The sequence below is a fragment of the Carassius carassius genome, chromosome 14 (genome assembly GCF_963082965.1).
Source record: "Carassius carassius chromosome 14, fCarCar2.1, whole genome shotgun sequence".
Lineage (NCBI taxonomy): Eukaryota > Metazoa > Chordata > Actinopteri > Cypriniformes > Cyprinidae > Carassius > Carassius carassius.
The window spans coordinates 11,523,857-11,544,215 of record NC_081768.1 but is presented as its reverse complement, the minus strand read 5'-3'; the positions used below and the strand labels follow the sequence as shown (position 1 = coordinate 11,544,215).

At 37.1% G+C, this 20,359-nt stretch overlaps 1 protein-coding gene across 2 annotated transcripts in view; it reads left to right on the top strand.

The window, feature by feature from the left end:
- LOC132156978 (FERM and PDZ domain-containing protein 2-like) overlaps positions 1-19,134 on the top strand; it is a 36,295-nt gene extending 17,161 nt beyond the window's left edge. Inside the window, exons 27-47 of one of the 2 annotated variants that reach the window (XM_059566077.1) lie at positions 466-671; positions 1,000-1,095; positions 1,176-1,615; positions 4,789-5,107; positions 5,365-5,535; positions 5,654-5,828; positions 5,943-6,153; positions 6,234-6,271; positions 7,085-7,168; positions 7,755-7,819; positions 10,450-10,611; positions 10,683-10,857; positions 11,750-11,835; positions 12,047-12,120; positions 12,624-12,772; positions 12,907-13,052; positions 13,248-13,338; positions 16,400-16,734; positions 17,561-17,776; positions 17,942-18,004; positions 18,199-19,134. In XM_059566077.1, coding sequence (XP_059422060.1) covers positions 466-671; positions 1,000-1,095; positions 1,176-1,615; positions 4,789-5,107; positions 5,365-5,535; positions 5,654-5,828; positions 5,943-6,153; positions 6,234-6,271; positions 7,085-7,168; positions 7,755-7,819; positions 10,450-10,611; positions 10,683-10,857; positions 11,750-11,835; positions 12,047-12,120; positions 12,624-12,772; positions 12,907-13,052; positions 13,248-13,338; positions 16,400-16,734; positions 17,561-17,776; positions 17,942-18,004; positions 18,199-18,273 — 3,377 coding nt within the window. In that variant the 3' untranslated portion in view covers positions 18,274-19,134. Of the gene's footprint in view, positions 1-465; positions 672-999; positions 1,096-1,175; positions 1,616-4,788; positions 5,108-5,364; positions 5,536-5,653; positions 5,829-5,942; positions 6,154-6,233; positions 6,272-7,084; positions 7,169-7,754; positions 7,820-10,449; positions 10,612-10,682; positions 10,858-11,749; positions 11,836-12,046; positions 12,121-12,522; positions 12,773-12,906; positions 13,053-13,247; positions 13,339-16,399; positions 16,735-17,560; positions 17,777-17,941; positions 18,005-18,198 lie in introns of those variants that run through there. The other variant, XM_059566078.1, reaches the window with a different exon arrangement.
- The last annotated feature ends 1,225 nt before the right edge of the window (positions 19,135-20,359 follow it).

The following is a 20,359-nucleotide window of genomic DNA, read 5'->3' as shown; positions in this document are numbered from 1 at the left end:
TACAAAAATATATAAGATATACTTACATTTTAATGAAATTAGATACATTTTGGTAAGTGAAATAAATAATTGAGTAAAAGTTGAAAGTATTATGAATGCTAATACTGAAACTAAAATAAAAATAAAGCTAAATAGAATTATAAAAAAAACTACTAAAACTTACAAAAGCACACAACAAAATTGCTAAAACCTCAACTTAAATTAAAAAGAAAACCAAAAATACAAAAAAATATGTTAACCGGATCAGTTAATTTGGTAAAAAAAATTTGGCCAGGGTATACTGTAATTACCACAGAAGTATTTTATTTATTTATTTATTTTTTTTTTTTTTTATTATTATTTTTTTTTTTTTTTTTTTTGGATGAACTATCCTTTAACTGTTAAATATAACTGATTGTAATGTGTGTGAGTCTGGACTGATTATAAACTATAAATTGGGAGAGTTCTGCTCTTTCTTTGTGGCAGATAACATCCTGGAGGTGACGCTACAGACGAGTCTCAGTAGTCTTGGGTTCAGTTTCATCATATCTGAGCTGGGTCCAGATGAGGGTAGCATGGTGCATATTAAGAGCCTTTCTTCTGGTCAGCCTGCAGGGGATTGTGGGCTTCTGAAGGAGGGAGACATAATCCTGGCTGTCAATGGAGAACCTGTCAGAGGCCTTTCCTATGAGGTAAAGATATTGTTTATATTTAGCAATTCAAGATCTGCTACATCAAAGTAGAGTGAGAGACAAATAACTTAATGAAGTACTAGATTCAGTATTTGTATATTTGTATACAAATATTTATTTGTACATTAACAATTCTGTTAATATAATATAATTACAGACTTGTTAATATATTGGTATTTTGTATATTTTTAAAAGTCATATTTTACACATTACTGTTTTTACTTCATTTTTGGTCAAATAAATGCAGCCTTGGTGAGCATTAGAGACTTTCAAAATCATTGAAAATGCTGACTTTTTAATAGTAGTGTATGTCTTTCTATTACCACAGGAAGTTCTGCATCTCCTCCAAAAATCTCCGTCTGAGATCAGGCTATCAATCTGCAGAACTCCACATGATAAACATACAGATACTGAGACCTCTCTGGTAACATCCTTTTTCTACATAGTTGCAAACAACTCTAAAATTGACATGTTATTTTTCAAACTCACATCCTTTTTTGACAGGGTCATGACACACTTCAAACCCGTGCACTGAGATCTAGGTCTCTAGACCTGCAGATAAGGACTGTTGCCCCAGACTTTAGTGAACTCCTCAAGAAGCGGGTGATAGAGGTGGGTCTAAAGAAAGAAATTTCCCCAGAGAAAACCCAGGAGATTCCACTGGCCCAACAGAAACCAGAAACTGAGCTGGTGGATACGACTATATCAGCTCCTCCACCCCTACCTCCACGTCCATCCTCAGCTGAAGCTGGAGAACCTAAACCTCATGCCATAATGGGGGAGGGGCTTGAGAGCAAAGCCCCACCCCCAACACCAAGCACTGTTAAAGTGACAACAGCCAACCTAGCACCAACTCCAGCCGCCCCTGAAACAGCAATTGCAACCCATCAGCAAGAGTCAAAAAATGATACCATCTCAACCAACCATGTCTCAGCTTGTACCAGGTAAAGGCTTGTTTATTTCTATGTGATATTATCTATAAAATGATTAATATGTTCCTAACGTTATGTCTAAATGCGATCAAATTTTATTTTTGGTTTTGAGAATAAAGTGCTTGAGATACAATACCTTTCAAAAGTTTGAAGTTTGAAAGATGTTTTAATATTTTTGAAACAAGTCTCTTTTGCTCACAGAGGCTGCATATTTTTGATCAAAAATATCATATAGGGCTGTCACGATTATGACATTTGTCTGACGATTAATTGTCCAATAAATAATTGCGATCATGGCGATTAATTGTCTGTTTTAGGGCTTTGACGATTAATTGTCTGTTTTAGGGCTTTGTCAATTAATTGTCATACAAATTGTTGTGATTATTTAATTGAATCCCTTGTAAGTTGTCACTTGCAATAACACATTAATACACTTAAAGCCTTTAAATATTAAAGTAATTTATTAAATGAAAAATATGTATCTTTCAGAAATGTGTACATTTAAAGAAAAAATGTAAATGTATATGAAAGTATAAATAATAAAAACAATCACCATAAAGTTACCATAACACAAAAAGGACTGTCGTGTCAATATCTCAAACTAAAGTAAAATATAAATATATTTTACAAATTTGAAAATTCTGTAAATAACAGAAACAATGAATCACAAATATAAACTATGACCATAACAGAACAGGCCATAAAAGTCCAATTCTGAAACAAAAACAATCATGCTGGTAGATTACGGGAAAGGAACACTAGCATGTTGACCTTTTCTGGCTTAAGACAGCATCTAACTGGGGTGACAATATTGCCAGCTGTACTGAACATTCTTTCAGAAGCAGTACTTGTTGTACAAATGCACATGTACTTTCTTGCCAACTTGGAAATCAAAGGAAACCTGGATTCATTGTCTTTCCACCACATCAGAGGGTCTGCCGAGTTATCTAGTGCTTCTTCCTGTAGGTACCTTGACAGTTCAGCATCAGCTTGCTCTCTTTTTGTTAAGCCATGTGTAGAAGGTTGAGCTTTTCTTTTCTGCAGCAGATCACACAGTCTCTTCTTTTTTGGAGGAGGTGCAGAAGATGTTGTAGGCACATCATCATCTGCTGCAGCTCTGTCAGACACTGTAAAAAGTAAAGGGGTAGCTTTAACCTTAAGCAGGATGTCTACCTAATATAACCCTTAAAAATTACTTTTGTTAGTGTAATCTTGTGTTGGTGTATATATACACTGAATAAAACCAGTTAATTTAGATTGCAGCATGAACATTTTTAGGTCATATTTTAGGTAAATATTTTACAGTGTACTTCCTACCTTGTTCAACATTGTGTCCTTCCTCTGTCATCTCCATTATCTCTTTTAAAAGCTGGCCTTTGGTTTCATCTATAATTGCAGCTTCAAAGTGGGCCCTGTATCTTGGATCAAGAAGGGTGGCCTTTCTCAGGAGCTCTTGAAGTGGAGCTGGGCTATACTTTTCATCAAGTACGGCGCACATTTTTTTCTTGATATTTGAAGTAAGAGTTGTGTCATTGGAGTCAGGGGATAAGAGTTCATCTTTTAAAAGGTCTAGAACAGGCTTCACCGAAGACACAGTAACATACTTTTCCCCTGATAGAACATCTGTGAAATCAGCCACAGGTTTCAGTGCCGCATTAATGGACTCAAGGACAGATACATCTTGCCAGGTCGGGTTTAGGTGTCCATGTTTTCTGTCATCAATCAGGACACGTCTGATTGCAGGTATTTGCTCCAGAACTCTGTCTATCATTTTTTGTTTTGTTCCCCAGCGTGTAGAGACATCCTGGAGGAAATATGACATGTTTGTTATAGTTTATATAATTATTAACTATTAATTATTAACTTAAGCCAAGTTTGCCCACTGCAGCCACAATATTAGCCCCATTATCAGTGGTTATGCAGGAAATGTTTTTCTCATTTAATTCCCAATCTGATAAAATGCACTTAAGAGTTTCTGAAAGTGTATCAGCAGTATGGTTCTCTGGGGTGTATCTTGTCTCTAGACATTTTGATACTAGTGTCCAGTCAGTTGTGAGGTAATGTACTGTTAGGCTCATGTACGGGGTCATATTTACACTGGACCACATGTCTGTTGTGGCTGAATAAAAATCAATTTCTTTTAAATCCTTAAGGATTTCATCCTTCACTTCTCTGTATAAATTTGGAACTGCTGTTTTGGAAATGTACGTTTTCCCTGGCAATTCATATTGCTTGTCAAAGTTGTAGAGCATTTCTTTAAATGCTGGTTTCTCCACAGTATTAAAAGGCTGCATTTCCTTAGCGATGTATCTCGTGACACTGTCGGTCAGTGTGCGCCATGTCATACTGTCGCGTTTATATTTTGTTACCCGTTCGAAGGCCTGCGCTATTGTCACCTGACTGGAAGTATGAGCGGCTGTGGATGACTTCAAAACTTCGGCGAACTCTTTTGGGTGATGTGCTTTCAGGTGATTCCTAAGATTTGTGGTGTTGGCAGCTTTCGCTGGTATTTCTCTCCTACAAATTCGACACACTGCCGTGTCAACGTCTTTTGGCTGTCCTTTATCATCGGGTGTAAAACCAAAATGTGCCCAGATCGGCGCTGTCGTTTTCGGCTTTGAAACTAAATCCATCTTTGTTAAATAACTGGGCTGCTCTAACTCAAAATGATGGAGAAATCAACAGGGCAATATCATTTGAATGTAATGCTCGTAATTGCTCAGCGTAATGAGTTCAGAGGGAGACCGGTAGAAGTAGAGTGCTGCAGGTACTACAGCGCCCCCTTGTGTCTTCTAATAGTGGGCAATAATAACGATCATCTGTAATGACCGCGATTAGACCAATTAATTGCGATCAAACGATTATTTAATAATCGTGACAGGTCTATATTGCAAAACATTGTTAAACTTTAAATCAACTTCTTTATATTTTAATGTGTTAAAATGTAGTTTATTCCTTTCATGGCAAATCAGAATTTTCAGCAGCCATTACTCCAGTCATCAGTGTGAATCAATCCTTTAGAAATCATTACAATATGCTAATTTGATACTCAAGAAATAGTTCTTGTAATTATCAGTTGCACTGCCTTATATTTAATAAAACTTAGGATCTTTCTTCACTGCTTAATACAAGAAAATGGTCTTGAAAAACTAAAATGTGTCACAAATATAAATGTCTTATCACAGTCACACAACTGAAGGTGTGGAAGAGAGCATGACAAGTTTCACAGCTAATGGACTGAACGTCATAGCTGATGAGGAATACTTGACCATCACCACCGCAGTACCCTCGCCTCCAAGCTGCAGCATTGCTGTCTCCAATGAACCTCCACCACCACCACCGGCTCTTTCTCCATCACTGTTAAGCTCACCTCCATCCTACCAGCAAGCAACTCAAGTTTCATCACCAGTGAAACCTCCTGCCCAGTTTACCGTCCCCTCAGCCAGAAATGACAACGGCTGGGATGATGATGAAGAAGAGAAGGATGACGAAGATCCCCAAAGGGTAAAGTCTGATTGCATTTGCCTACAGATGTACAAGCCATTAAATTAGCATACGTTTCAGAGCTGGTTTAAGCTTCAAAGCTTTGGAATTCACTACCTGCTTAATTTATTGTTTTATTTATTTTTGCTATTTATGTTTTTCTTTTTTCTGTGTAAGTGCCATTGAGGAGCTTAAAAGCATAAGCACTAAAGTTTATTAAATTATTATTATTATTAGCATAGCCTAGTTGTTCAGCATCTCTTTTCTTCTTCCTTTAGGACATGTTGAAGGAGTTTGAACTGAATGTCTCACTGACCAAATCATGGTGTGGCAGTTTTGGTTTTACAATAACCAGGAGTAAACTGGACAACTGCTTTTATGTCCAGGAGGTCCTGGATAATCCAGCCAAAGCAGATGGCAGACTTAGGGCAGGAGACAGGCTTGTCATGGTACCACTTTTCCCACCATTAGAAACACAATCACAGTTATGCTTTTATGACCATCCCTTTCTGAAGATTTCATAAGATTGTATTGTCAGTGATTTGAATTGGCATTATCTCCTTTTAGGTAAACGGTCACTATGTGACCAGCGTGACAGATGATGTGGTTATTAGCATCCTCAGGTCTTCATCTAAAAGACTGCACATGGTGCTGGGCAGAGCTGTGCAAAATCTACTTCCTCCGCCGCCTCCTGACACCCTCCAGGACATTGTCATCCCCAAGACTCCATCTGGACAACTGGGTGAGGAGATGATTATATATATATATATATAACATATACCATATATATAGATATATAACAAAAAGATTTCACATTCAATTCAAAATGATGATCCTTTTGCATCTGTCTATGAAGGTATCAAGCTGACAGGGGGTATTGGCAATAAGTGGCAGGGAATTTATGTCCAGGAGGTGGTGCCAAGCTCCCCTGCTAGTGAAGAGGGCAGCATCCAGCCCAATGACAAGATTGTTTATATATGTGGGAAGTGCACCCTGGGAATGACGCTGGAGGATGCTGTGAAAGTGTGTGAGAGTGCCCCGCGCAAAGTCCGATTCAAAGCCTTGAGGTTTGACTGGAGAACAATTATGTTTAAACATTAGTATCAGTTTTTGCCTTTGTAACTTATTAATGTTTGCATTGTTTCAGAGATGACCAACCAGTGATACCAGTAGCTAAATGGAATGGTACGTTTGAGCCGAATCTACTTGAATTACAGCAATAATTGGTTTATTCATAATTTATACAAAATATAAGGTTGATGTTTACTATTTCGATTGTGTGTTTGCTGCTATAATTGATTCTTTTGATTATATGGAGTTACATATAGACTTTAACCTTCCCTTGGGCCAGGTAACTGCTCCGGCTCTCAGTGGGAAGGGTTTTTTACTTGCTCTGAGATGGCGGTCTTGATCGACATGTTTCACTCTAGTCTGAAGTGACAGAAATGAGGCAGGGAGCATCTCCAGTGGTTTTCCAGAGCAGCCTAGGCTTTCATAGCACGCTTCACTGGCCAGTGCGTCATTTTAAGTGGAGTGTAATTTCAGATTATTTTGGTTTCAATGACTAATTTTTATACAAAAAAGCATTAAAAGGAGTGTTGTTTTGTCAAAAAACATTTGTGGTTTTTGCCTGTGCAAAACTTGTTGCCTTGATTCTAGGTTGTTGATGGTGGTGTGGCGAACTAGTTACTGTATGTTATTAAATGAGTCTTAAATTAAATTAAATGATTAAATGAGCATAAACAATAACATATAGATAGGGTTTAAAAATTGTGTAATATTTTCTTAAAAACATAAAATGAAGGATATTGTGATTTATGGAGTACCATATTTAAAAATAAGAATTATTAATAATAATTGATTAGTTTATTTAAAAGAAAAATATTATGTTGGTCTATAAAGTTTATATAGATGTTTTTAATACAAATGTAGATTTCTGGAGTAACATCTCAAACCACAAACATCTTCTTTTTGTCCTTTACCATTTTTCCTCTTTAGGTTTGTTTGAATGGAAGGAGAAAAAAGTCTTCCCCCGCCTGGAAGAGCCTGTGTCCCCTGACATGGAGGTGGCTCCTGCCGATGGTAAAGCCTTTGGTTTCCTGTGTCTCAGTTGTCTGGGAGTTGTGGCATTAGATCTGTGCTGACAGACATGGCATGTCCTGCTCAAAGGGCAGCAGGTACGGAATTAATTATTAGCGAGGGACATGGCCTCCTCTGGCCGATCAAAGTGCGCTTTCATTGTGTCTGATGAATAAAGGCCAGCTGATCTAGTGGGCATCCGGGTTGCTAGGAGATCGCTAGCCAGGAGGTCCGAAAGAGCTTGAAAAGGTGAGCATAGTTTACCTACAGTAGCACGGAGCAGGTCATCAACACATTTCCCCCGAAATGGCAGCAGAGGAGAGAGACATTTGTGAGTTTGGGAATTGTTTTAAATTGTTGTGATCTTGGTTTCTTATTTATCATGAAGAATAGGATTTGATGTGGTGCTTGGATTGTTTTTGTCTTCATTTTTGATTAACTTTGTAACTTTGACATTGGTTGAATAAATTTGATGAACCATTCGGAGTAAATGGTCCTGCTTAGTTACAGAACTGCATTTAAAAATTCTTTAGTTTTGGTTTTAGAATTCTTTGTTGTTGACAAAATCTTTCTCTCTTTTCTGTTACAGTTAAACCTGTTGCTGACAGTGCCATACAATTCAGGAAAAGGCTGTCTGTCACATCAGAGCAAGAGGTAATTGTCCCTCTGCCTTGTTTTAGGCTGATAATGTTCATTTGAGTTTAACATGGTAGCAGAGGAGGGTTGAAGGATGGCAGCTAGTTATAAAGTTCCGCCAAAGTTTGATGAAACCAATGTGGATATGGGTTACCGAACTCGACAAAAAGAAACAAGCCCTCAATGTTGCCTTTGGGCTTGAGTGGAGAGCTTGTGAAATGGTGATGGAAATACCTGCGGAGCATTTAGACAGTGATAATGGTATGGCAACACTGATGGTTAAGCTGCATTTACCCATACTGTGTGTGGGGAGAAATGGCTGGAAAACTACATCGATGATCTAACTCAAAATCAAGTAAGCCAGTTGATGCAAACAGAAAATCCCAGCTGCAGATAAGTTCGTTTTTGGAAATGGGAATTTGGTATATTCCACAAGAAATGTGAAACTAACAGCTAAAATAGGACTGACAAAAAGCCTAATTGAAATAGAGGTTGTCAAGGTTGACATTCCACTCCTGAAGAGTAAAATGTCACTGAAGTAAGCAGGGACTATTTTGGACATGGAAAAAAGACAGCAAGCTGTAAAGAGAACAAGCTGTACAGTGATAATCGAGGGGAATTCAACAACCAAGAAGTCAGAGACATGGCTGAAAACTTTAACACTGAGATAAGAACAACAGCTGGATACAGTCCCTGGAGCAACAGACTATGAGAGAAACATAATCAAACACTCACTGAAGCCCACACAGCCCTTGACTGGGCCCTCATGGCTAAGAACATTGTTCAGTGTTCATGGCTACAGTCCATACCAATTGGTGTTTGGACAGAATCCTAACCTTCATTCTGTGTTAGTTGATAAACTACCTGCTCTAGAAGGTACAACTGTGAGTGCTAAAGTGGAAAGCATTCACAGAAGCAGAGTCTTCTGAGTGGATAAGAAGGGCACTACGTAGACAGCTTAGGCCCACAGATGACATGTATGTGACAGGAGACTAGGTATATTACAAAAGAGCAGACTGTCCTGAATGCAAGGGACCAGGGACAGTTACTGGTCAAGATGGAGCTGTTGTATTTGTAAGACATGGTGGGGCTCTTGTTAGAGTACATCAATTCAGGCTCTGTAAGACTAACACACAGGTATCTCAAGAAAAGCTAAATGAACAAGACAACAGCCAGGTACCAAGTGAAAAATGCATTTTAAACGATGAAGCAGATAGCTCAGATAGTGAAGAAAACACAGACAGAAAACATCAGTTACAATGGAAAATATAAAAACGGGTTCAATCTGCAAAATATTGAACATGATGGCAGTGATGGGCAAAAAGGAGTCGGTGGATATGTCATATGTTGATAATCAACTTATAGGAAGACAGATGTACTCATAACAAAATACATTCCATTTGATGCAGCTACTGGATGAAATAGTGAATTGGTCCAATAACAATGTTTTTGAGGAAGTTGATGATGCAGGTCAAAAGTCTCAAAAAGTCTCTATCTTTAGTCTCAAAGAAACTCTGAATATTATTGTGCCCAAAGCGCGACTCGTAGCCAGAGGTTTGGAAGAGCTTTATATTCACGAGCTGCAGAGAGAAATCCAGAAGAATACAGAGAAATCTCCTCCTGAAGCAGGAAAGGAAAATATTCTATAGAAACTTAACAAGTGTGTTTAAGACCTTGCAGATGCATTATTGTATTAGTACAACAAAGTGAAAGAAATCATTACAAGTGGTAGAATATTTCAAATAGATCCAGCAGTATTTTATTGGTTGGATGAACAGTGTAAGGTTACTGGAGAACTTGTATGTCATGTTTTCTTTAGGCAAGCTCACAAAACTTCTCAACAGATGTGATCCCTATACTAAAGTCTGTTGGACGAGAGGAACATGGAAATTTCTGTTATGTCAGAATGGACTTTGTTACCATTAATGGTGTAGTTCATGTACAGTACATCAGCATAGTGAATACTCCTCCGTTGATCCATGTGACAGGCAACAAATGTCAACAAAACAGGTCTCTGAGAAAGGTCTTCAATTGAAAATATGCATCATAAAGGAGCTCATACAGAGTAAAAAGATCAAGAAGGTACTCTGGTCTAACACAAAAACTCAACTCGCTGACTGTCTTACAAAACAAGGAGCATGTTACTGATGTTACTGAAAGTACTCAGTGAAGGACTATGGTGCTATTGAAAGCACTTAGTTAAGGACTATGTACAGTTTGTGTGCATATGACAGGATTTTTCAGAAAAATTAATACAAGACGTAATCAGCCAGACGATGAACATTATTAACAGCAATTATTATATGATGCAGTCACACTTGTAGCAATATTTGTTAGTTCTGTTTGTACAAAAATAAATTGCTATAATATTTCACAATTAATGCAGACTTGGTAAGCATAAGATAACTCTTTCAAAAATAAGAAATAAAATCATGCCCCCAACTTTGAAACACTGGTGTAGTTCTGCCAAATATTGACCCATCTAATCTGAGCAAATGGATCTGATTTCATCACTTGAAAAATGACAGTGTGAAATGTCAGTCCTAATGACTGGATTTAAAAGACCAATTTTATTTGTATGCAGTCAGTGTTAATGATGCCTTATTGTTTAGACTGACTAAATGTTCCCGTTCCTCTGTTTTCTGCAGAGCTGTATCCTCCAGGTGGGGTTCACCAAGCCTGAGAAAGGGGAGCTGGGCTTTGCTCTGGTGGGAGGGGCCAATGGAAGCACACTGAGAGTGAAAGATATTTGTTGTGGGGGTGTGGCCGAGCAGGACGGTCGTCTTCAAGTGGGTGACATTCTTTTGGAGGTAAGTGCAAATCATTCACAGATTTTTCATTGATAAACCATATGTGTACCAAATCTGTGTATGTTGTGCAGGTGAATGGCATAATTGTATCCGGAATGAGCCACAGTAAAGTTGTGGATATTTTGCGGAAGGCAGAGGGCATGGTTCAGCTGACGGTATGTAGAGACATCCTTCCAATGACAACCTGCTCTGGTTCCAGCTCCCCTGCTGAGGCCTCTCAGGAATTCAACACATCAAATTCTGCAGGTCAGCAACCCTCATCACGTACGTCCCGCTCTGTGGCTCCCTCTGCATTATCTATCATCTGTTATGTTAGAGTGGCAGCATCATCATCACTCAATATATATCATTCAACAAAAAAAAAAAGTAACTTATAACTAATGTATTGACTGATGGATAAGTATAAATTTACACTTACACTTATACTTATGCATTTAGCAGATGCTTTTATCCAAAGCGACTTACAGTACATTCAGACTATACATTTATTTTTTTGCCAGTTAATACCAAAAGCATTCTCAATGGATAATGAAGTTTTTTGTTTTTATCCTTTTTTTTTATCAGTTCCTTTTTTCATAATAGTAACTAAATATTGAGTAAATTATGTAAAATACACTACCATTCATAAGTTAATTTCTAAGATTGTTATTTCTTCTTTTTAGGTTTCTATTTTTTTTAAGAATCCAGAAAAAAAATCATCATAATTTTCACAAAAATATTGTGATTTCTGAAGGATCATACGACACTGAAAACTAGAGTAATGGCTGCTGAAAATTCAGCTTTGCTATCACAGGAATAAATGATATTTTTAAATATTTAAAAAAGAAAAATTTACTTTTAAATTGTAATAGAATTTCACAATATAACATATTGTATAACATAAAACATTATTTGTCATTATATTAAGTATATTGCAGGATTTGACAAATTAATAAATTTGGCATGATTAATTATTATTAATTATGATTAATTATATAAATTTTAATGGCATTGTATTGGTCACTCTTTCTAGACATCTACATCAACCCAACCTTAAAAAGCTATGTTGTTCAAATACTAGTACTGACACTTGTTAGAAACTGAGATATTGGTTTCATTGATTTAACTGTCTTCTCCTGCTGTAACAATTCATTTGCAGATATTACAACACGAACAGAAACACAGGCAGATCATGTGTCTTTCCAGACCTCAGAATGTCCTGGTCTTGGAGGGAAATGTGAGCAGGTACCCCCCCCCCACCCCTTTAGATTGAACTTGAATTACAATACTGTAGACTTTCTCCAGTGAATTGAAAGCCCTTCCCACAACAGATTAGTAGACAAAAAGGAAACCGCTGAAACTCAGATGACAGTAAGGATGTCCTGAACAGAGTTAACTCATCACCTGTCTCCCCTTCTTTCTCTTTCTCCTTTTTCTGTCTATCTCTTGCCTATAGGAAAGTCGAAACTGTACACCTACCTGTCAGAGGTGTTGTCCATCTCTGGGAGTCACAGACATGCTTCAGGAAAGGTGAGTGTCACTGAATTTCCATATTTTTTCTCGGATTTTTGTTGCTGCTAAATGTAGTATATTACATTTGGTATCAAGAGTGCTGCAAGTGTATTGTACAGTATGAGACCTCTGAATGAACTAAAACCTCCCAAAAGTTTCAGTTTATTAATAAGTCTGCAATGTGTCATGACTGCTCATAAACCAGGTCATAAGGACTGAATTTCATTGCAGTTTTTGTTTCGTTTCTGTTTGTTTGTTTTAACATAGCTCTCAAAAGGAATCGCCACAGGGAGGCACTAAAGAGTCATTAATGAAATACAGGCACAATAATCACAGCTTTGGCTTCTAGTTAGGCTGGCCTACAAGCCACTCTTGTTATAGTACGTAGCACTTGCAATTAGCAGCTTTTTTACATTTTAGGTGGAAAAATCGCAGGAAAATCAGCCTTGCATGATAACAGGCCCCGGAACATAGCAATGTGGTCAAGGTCTCTGCTCATTCCTGCCCCGTAACCCCTTCAGGACAGACCCCCAGAAGCAGCATCTAGAAAAATCTGCCATGAAAACAGAGCATAGCCAGTCAGACGGTTGGAGCAGTGATGAAGAAGAGGATGGTGATGATGAAAACAATGCTTCTCAGCCACTGCTTCCCGAGACCGTTCCTAATACAGGTAAATTAATGTACTGGACATTATCTTCATATCTCATATTTTTCACCATCTGTGTGATTCTAAAATAATTTATTGTAGAGATTTGTGGCTTGTGTAGATCCTTAAATCACCTGAAAAGGCTTTATTACATTAAGGTCGACCTATTGTGTCAGAAGAGGAGCTTGCTAGGCTTGCAGTGATATCTCCATCTAAGAATGGGCAGTACTCTGGCTCCAGGGTCAAAGCCCTCATACAGGCCCTTGAACAGTTAGAAAAGCAAGATCTGATCAAAGAGTTTATGGTGGGTTCCTATTGTTGACATCAATACAAACAACTATATTTTATTGCTTATTAAAACAACTACATCTTTTTTTAATGTTTTAATATTTTTCATATAAATCTGTAGTTTATCTCTTTAATATATTGTCTACAATACATATCAAAGTATTTGAAGAATGGTAATTTAAGTGTGAACATGTGTGACTTTTTTTAATAGGCTTTAGAGCATTTGAAACCCTCAGACAACTGCCTGGTTGGAAAAGCACACGAAAACCGGGAGAAGAACAGATACAGAGATATCCTGCCCTGTGAGTTCCTCTGTTTCTCCCATAATCCACCACAAACCCAGTTAGAATTTTTATTGCCGTTTTACAGTTTGCAAGCCTCAGTTCTCATAAAACAGATTTTTGGGTGTACATTTTCACACCATTTTGCAACCACATGGACCACACACTGTACACTGCCAGGAAACTCTAATTTCTTAGAATAAAAAAAAAAATGCTGATTTTTACAGTAAAATGTAAAAAATCACTTTAAATAAAATAACATCCATATTGTCCCACATTGTTCATTGTGAAGATTTAAATTAATCTATGAGTGTCCTGTTTAACTTTATTTATTTATTATTTATTACACAATTTTAATATATTACTATTAATTACATTTAAATGATTTGTTTGGCTATAATGCTAAAACTAGTGTAATTCACAAAATTTACTGTGAATTCACAGTAATACTCCAGTGCAAAGAACATTTGTTCAGTTTAAGACAACAGCGAATGTGAGGAGAGGACTGACTCCTGTATACATTTACCTGTAAACAGTGGAACACATGACACGGCAATTACATGAAATGTAACCAATCCCTGGTTATTTACTCCCAGGCTTCCTACCAGTGCTGGATATTAGATTACAGTGCCAGTGTAGACATCTATTTGACTCTGTATTTCACACTCTATCCGCCACCTCTTTGCGGCTTTCCGGACCTCCTCACCCATGTGGTGCCATTTTCAGACTGCAGCCATGGTTATCCTCTTAGTACTGTTTCAGTTTTTGCTGGTGTGAAGTGTAAGCAGGTCAGAGGCTACTTGAGGCGTTGTTTGCCCTCAGTTTAAAACAAAACACAGAACGCTGCAAACGTAAAGTCAAACAGGAGATGTGTGACTTATAGATCTGCTTTCACTGTTAATGGGAAACATCCATTCATGTGCGGGGTCAGAACGAGTATGCAGAGAGCGGGCTGTAGTTCTATTGAAGAGAGGGGGTCTCTGTACAGAATAGGTACAATACGGCGCTTATGTGCTGGCGGGAGGCAGACTGGCCCTAGCCTGGCCCGGAGTGTTTGTTTATTATCACGACAACTCACTGGGCTTCTGTTCCCCAAATAAAGCGCCTGGGATTGAAAAGTGTGAGGCCCCTGGGATTTAACCACTGTTATTGCTGGAGGCAGTTCAAGGGCTGCAACCTTCTCCAGGAAGCATGATGCCACCCATTGTGGAGGCCACTCCGCACGAATTTACCTACTCCCAGTGACATACGCTTCCTCTCACATATGCCCCCCTGGATTATCTCCTTTCCTCTCAGTTTCATTTTTCACCCCTTTTCCTCTTCTGAGGTGTTGAACATGTTTTCGCAAGCAGACCCCTTTAAAGTGTTACAACAGCAATCCATTCAGCACTCTCACTATATATATATATATATATCACTTACTGATTCTGGATTAACAGGACAAAACAAGCTATTAACAAATAGGACCTACCTAAAATGAGCGAAAATTCCCCCAAACATTTTTGTAATTTTTTTTTATTGCTGACATTATACTTTTTAACACAAAATCTTAGCATAATCAATTAAATATTTAAAACTCACCAGAGCCTGACTGATGAACTCGTAGTATATGTAGGTAAAATATGGAAAGAGGATGTTTAAGATAAAAATATTATCTTTATTATATTGTTATATTTGTATATGTTTACAGAAGTTTGGGGGTCATAAGATTTTTTATATATTTACACTTAAAATAGATTAAAACCGTAATCTAAATATTATTACTATTTAAAATAATTGTTTTCTATTATAATATATTTTCTAAAATGTAATTTATTCCTGTGATGGCAATAAACCATTTCTGCAGTTATTGCTCCAGTCTTCAGTCTCACATAATCCTTCAGAAATCATTCTATAATATGCAGCTCAAGTAATTCTTGTAATTATTAATGTTGAAAACAGATGTGCTGCTTAATATTTTTGTGGAAACTTAATATTTTGCTTAATATTTTTTGATGAATAGTAAGTTATAAAAATAATAGCATTCATATTATTATTTTTTTCTGTAATGATGTAAAAGTCTTTACTGTCAATTTTGATTAGTTTAATGCATCTTTTCTGAATACAAGTGTTTTATTAATTCTTAAAATTATTATATATATATTTTTATATTTTAAATCTGACCCCAAAAAGTGAAACAGTATTGGTTGTCAGCTTTTTCTAAGTTTGAAGTACCCAACCCTAATAAGTAATAATGTAATGTTATGGTTTTAACTGAAATAAACCGAAAAAAACAAGCGATGTAGTTTTTTTGTAATTCTAGTTACAAAAAATGTAAATAAATAAATAGTGATCATTGCGTTTATTTACTTTCAGGATTTAAATGTTGTAAATTTAAATTAAATTTTAAATAATTTTTAAAAATGGCAAGTTAAAGTCTCAAGTCTAAATGGGCTACAAGAACCAACACATCACCATGAGAATACTCTAAAATATTCTTCTCACCGTGCTCCTTGTGTTCACTCCTTCAGACTTTCCAGCCAGCATGACCTTGAGAGCTTATTTCATTTATTTGGAGTTATTTGTTGTACCTCGGTACAATTTGTTCCTCCTCTATGGGGAAACCAAAAACGTTGCATTCTTGGTTTGCAGATTAATAACACTGTTGGCTACCGAAGCCAACAACAGCAATCACCTCATTACAGGAATGCTGAGGCCTCGTATAAACCTCCTACCTACGTTTCAAATAAAAAATTGTTTGTGGTTTGGGAAGCATACATTTGATAGTAAAGCAGTTTGCTTATGCATGGATTTTAAATGAATCTGAAAAGAGAAAAACTTTATACCTTCTGGTTTTCATAATGAGCACTGTGCTTTAGTTGCCCCATAGGAATTGAGCCATCATAGAGAGTTTAACTGTTGTTTTCTTATCTTATATTATGGCCAAAAAACAGGCATGCTTGTTTAAGCTCAATTGTACTAAACTCTTGGCTGAGGAACATACATTTATCATTACAGCAGAAGTAATTGCTTAGTTTTTCAAACTGTGTATGAAGATGAATTGATCACAATCCCTGTTTATCTCAACTGTTTGAACAATCAGATGATAAAACTCGCGTTCCTGTTGGAGAGAATGAGGGCTACATCAATGCCAGCTACATTCGTATGAAGGTGGGCACAGAGGAGCTCTTCTACATCTCTGCTCAGGGCCCTTTGCCTGGCACCCAGGATAACTTCTGGCAGATGGTGTGGGAGAACAAGTCTGATGTTATCGCCATGATGACTCGGGAAGTGGAACATGGCCGGGTAAAATGCCACAAGTACTGGCCCGAGAAGCTCAACATTCCCAAAGAAACCAGCTGTTACCAGCTCCACCTGGATAACTACCAGATGCTTGGCTATTTCCACATTAAGGTCATCAAGATGGTGGAAAAAGAGGTTAGGAACATGTACCTGATGGAAATGTTCATACTGTAACCATTTCACTGTAAAAGCCACTTTTTAAACATCACAGTCAGGCTATGATTTCAACATCCCTTAAGGAATAGTTCACCCAGAAATAAAATTTTCAGTGAATTTACTCACCCTCAGGCTATCCAAGATATAGATGGATTTCTTCATTGGAATAGATTTAAAGAAATGTAGCATGACATCACTTTCTCACCAGTGAATGGGTGCCGTCAGAAAGATACTGTAGTTCAAACAGCTGATAAAAACATCACAATAATCCACAAGTATTTGATTCCAGTCCATCAGTTAACCTCTTGTGAAGTGAAAAGCTATGTGTTTGTAATAAATTCTTCATTATGACGTTCTTAGTTTTAAAATGGTGCTTAAGAATGTTTCTTTTCTCCAAAATAGTGCTTTTTTGTGAAGACGTTTTCTCATGACAACAGGGGAAGGACTTTTTAATTTGGGGAAGTGTTATTATGTGTTATTGGCCAGTTTCTTTTCTTACTGTATAATCACACAGCTTTTTGCCTCACAAGAAATGAACTGATGGACTGGTATTGTGTGGATTACTTGTGGATTTTGTTTCTGTCAGCTATTTGAACTCTGATGGCAGAATTAATCTTTGAAAATATTTTATTTTTATTTTATATAAATGTATTTTTTTTTTACATGTTTTAATAACGTGTCAATATTTCTATTGGAAATAAGACAAAACTGTTTATCTTCTAGATTTCGAATCTCCCAAAATCTCAATTATTGATTTGTTATGCAACTTTGTATTCAAAACCCATTAAATTGTGTACATTTCCAGAGTGGAGACATTCACTTTGTAAAGCATCTAAAGTTCACCACATGGCCTGACCATGGCACGCCACACTCCTCCGAGCAGCTGGTGTGCTTCATGCGCTACATGAGGGCTGTTCACACTAAAGGGCCGATCATAGTCCACTGCAGTCCAGGCATTGGCCGATCTGGAGTCCTCATCTGCACTGACGTCATCCTCAGTCTAATTGAGAAAGACCTAAGTGTGAGTATTTTAAACAAGCATAGCATTAGCACCAAACTTAAAGCAATAGGTCACCCAAAAGTGAAAATTTGTGTTGATAAGTAATGAAAGAATTCTTATTTAAATACACAGTCTAACATTATGAGCAGCTGAATGTACTGTTTGTTCTTCTGTTTGCTGCCATAGATTAACGTGAGTGGCATTGTAAAGGAGATGAGACTCCAGTGGCACGGCATGATTCAAACCAAGGTCAGTATGTCAGGACATTCAGTAAGAATGATTCCTTCAGGTGAATATATAAATCAATGATGGGAAATTGACAAGTGCACATTATTTCTCAGTCACTGTGTTTGTTTGTTTATTCATTATTTTTGCATTATCCTTCTCAATATACTATATAGACATATAAATCCTCTGGACAGGTTTCTTCTCTCTGATTTCAGGAACATTACCTCTTTTGTTACAAAGTCTGGCTGGAAGTGTTACAAAGCATCTCACTACTTCCTGATCACCACTGACAAACTGAAACCTCTTCATGAACAAATCCTTACAGCACTAAAACAAGTGTTTCCTAAGAAAGGCAAAAATATATGTGTTTTTGAGTGGCAGACATGAGGATGTGTTGATTGTGTATCTGATATAGTATGACCACTTCTATTACTCAAATATTGAATATATCATTGGAAATATGGTAGATATTTTCATTAACTGTGCAATGTCCTTGTGTGATCTGATATCTATTTTTGTACCAATTTGGCTTAAAAACTATGATTTCATAGCCTTTCTGGACTCTTAGTCATTTTGCCTTGAATGTTTTTTTGTTTGTTTTGTTTTGTTTGTTTTTTTTTAAGACAAAAGTTATACGGATTAATTATTATTTTAAATTTATTTAACATTTTTCACATTTTGAACAGAAGTATGTCCAGTTATGTGATTTTCTTATAGTATTGCACTGGTTTGATTTTGACGGCATTGCAGCGTCTGATTTTAGATTTCTGTGAGAGATGCTTTCTTCATTTAAAATGCTTTTTACACTCTCAGAAGAACCAGCTGCTAGACAGATACTTTTAGCAAAGTGCCTTTTAATTTCTCTATGTGGGCAGCTTGCCGCTCATCTTTCTTTATCTGCACTCTTCTTGATTAAAACAAGCTGTTTTACCTCTTAGTTGACATTAGGTCAGAGCAGGAGGAATTAACCCAAAGAAATAGGATTGATGCAATGAGATTACAAACCACAGCCTTCTTATCTGTATGTATAGCCCAAGAGTGTCTGCCAGCAAGCGTAATCGCTTGGAAACCAGGATTTGACTTTGGACAGCAGAGCACGTATCTGCTTACACATGTAATGGAGAAGGAACGCTTGCAGTAAACCATCTGAAGACATAAATTTTTCACGGGCTGTGTGAAAAGGTTATCAAACTACTATATTGCTGTATAACGTTCTAAATGATTAACCTTGTACTTCAATGGAAAGCTCAATTATAAGCTATAGTTATGAGATGTATCAGAAATTTATTACTCTTCCCATACCTGTTTTTACAAATAAAAACACTATATAATTGTATTTCATCAAAATATAATTTATCATATTCAAAGCATTTTATTCAGGTAATGTTTTTTTTTAAATACCATGCTAAAATAACCCTGCACTGCAGTGGACCATGCACTAATTTCAATGGCACTGCAACACTGCCATTAAAACTGCAGATGATCCACAGATCAATGGGGCATAAGCAGATAGTACGAAAATGTACAAATGAGATGATTCAATGATCATGCTAGTAACTTGCTAGTCCTCCTAGCAACTTGCTAGTCATGCTAACAACATGCTAGCAACATGCTGATCATGCTAGTAACTTGCTAATCATGCTAGAAAGATGTTAGCAACATACTAATCATGCATACAAAATAGCAACCCCCAAGCAACCGGCTCAGGTACCCTTGCAACCACATAGCAACACCTACCCAGGTACCTTAGCAACTACCCCAAGTACCCTAACAAATGCATAGCAAAACCCTACCAACTACCCTGGGTACCCTAGCAACTGCCTTAGTAACCACCTCAAGTACCTTAACAAACACATAGCAGCACCCTGGCAACCACCCTGGGTTAGTCTAGCAACCATCTTAGCAACTAGAAGTACCCTAGCAACCGCATAGCTTCACCCTAGCAACCGTCCCTAGTACCTTAGCAACCACATAGCAACACCCTAGCAACCACTCTATCTATCTATCTATCTATCTTTCTATCTATCTCTGACAGACCATTATTGCCTTCAACATTCAAACTTTAAGCTTTTAAAACTTTTTCGAACTTCCTGGTCCGGCTTTCTCAAGCCAACTTAAAGTTTGTCTAGACTGACTTTTTTTTTATCTAGTTTCAAATTGCTCTATCAGTGGGTTGGCAAGTTAGCCTAAGTCTGATTACAAAACTAATTACTCTTATGTGCCAGAATCAGGGACAGAAAATTTTAAATTCCGACACCTTTTTATTCACAGCTGTAGCCAATTTTATAGCAAAAGAACTTTAGCATATCGAATCCTATTTAGTATGTCAGCACATCTCAGCTTTTCTTCCTGCACTTGATCTGTACACATCCCGAG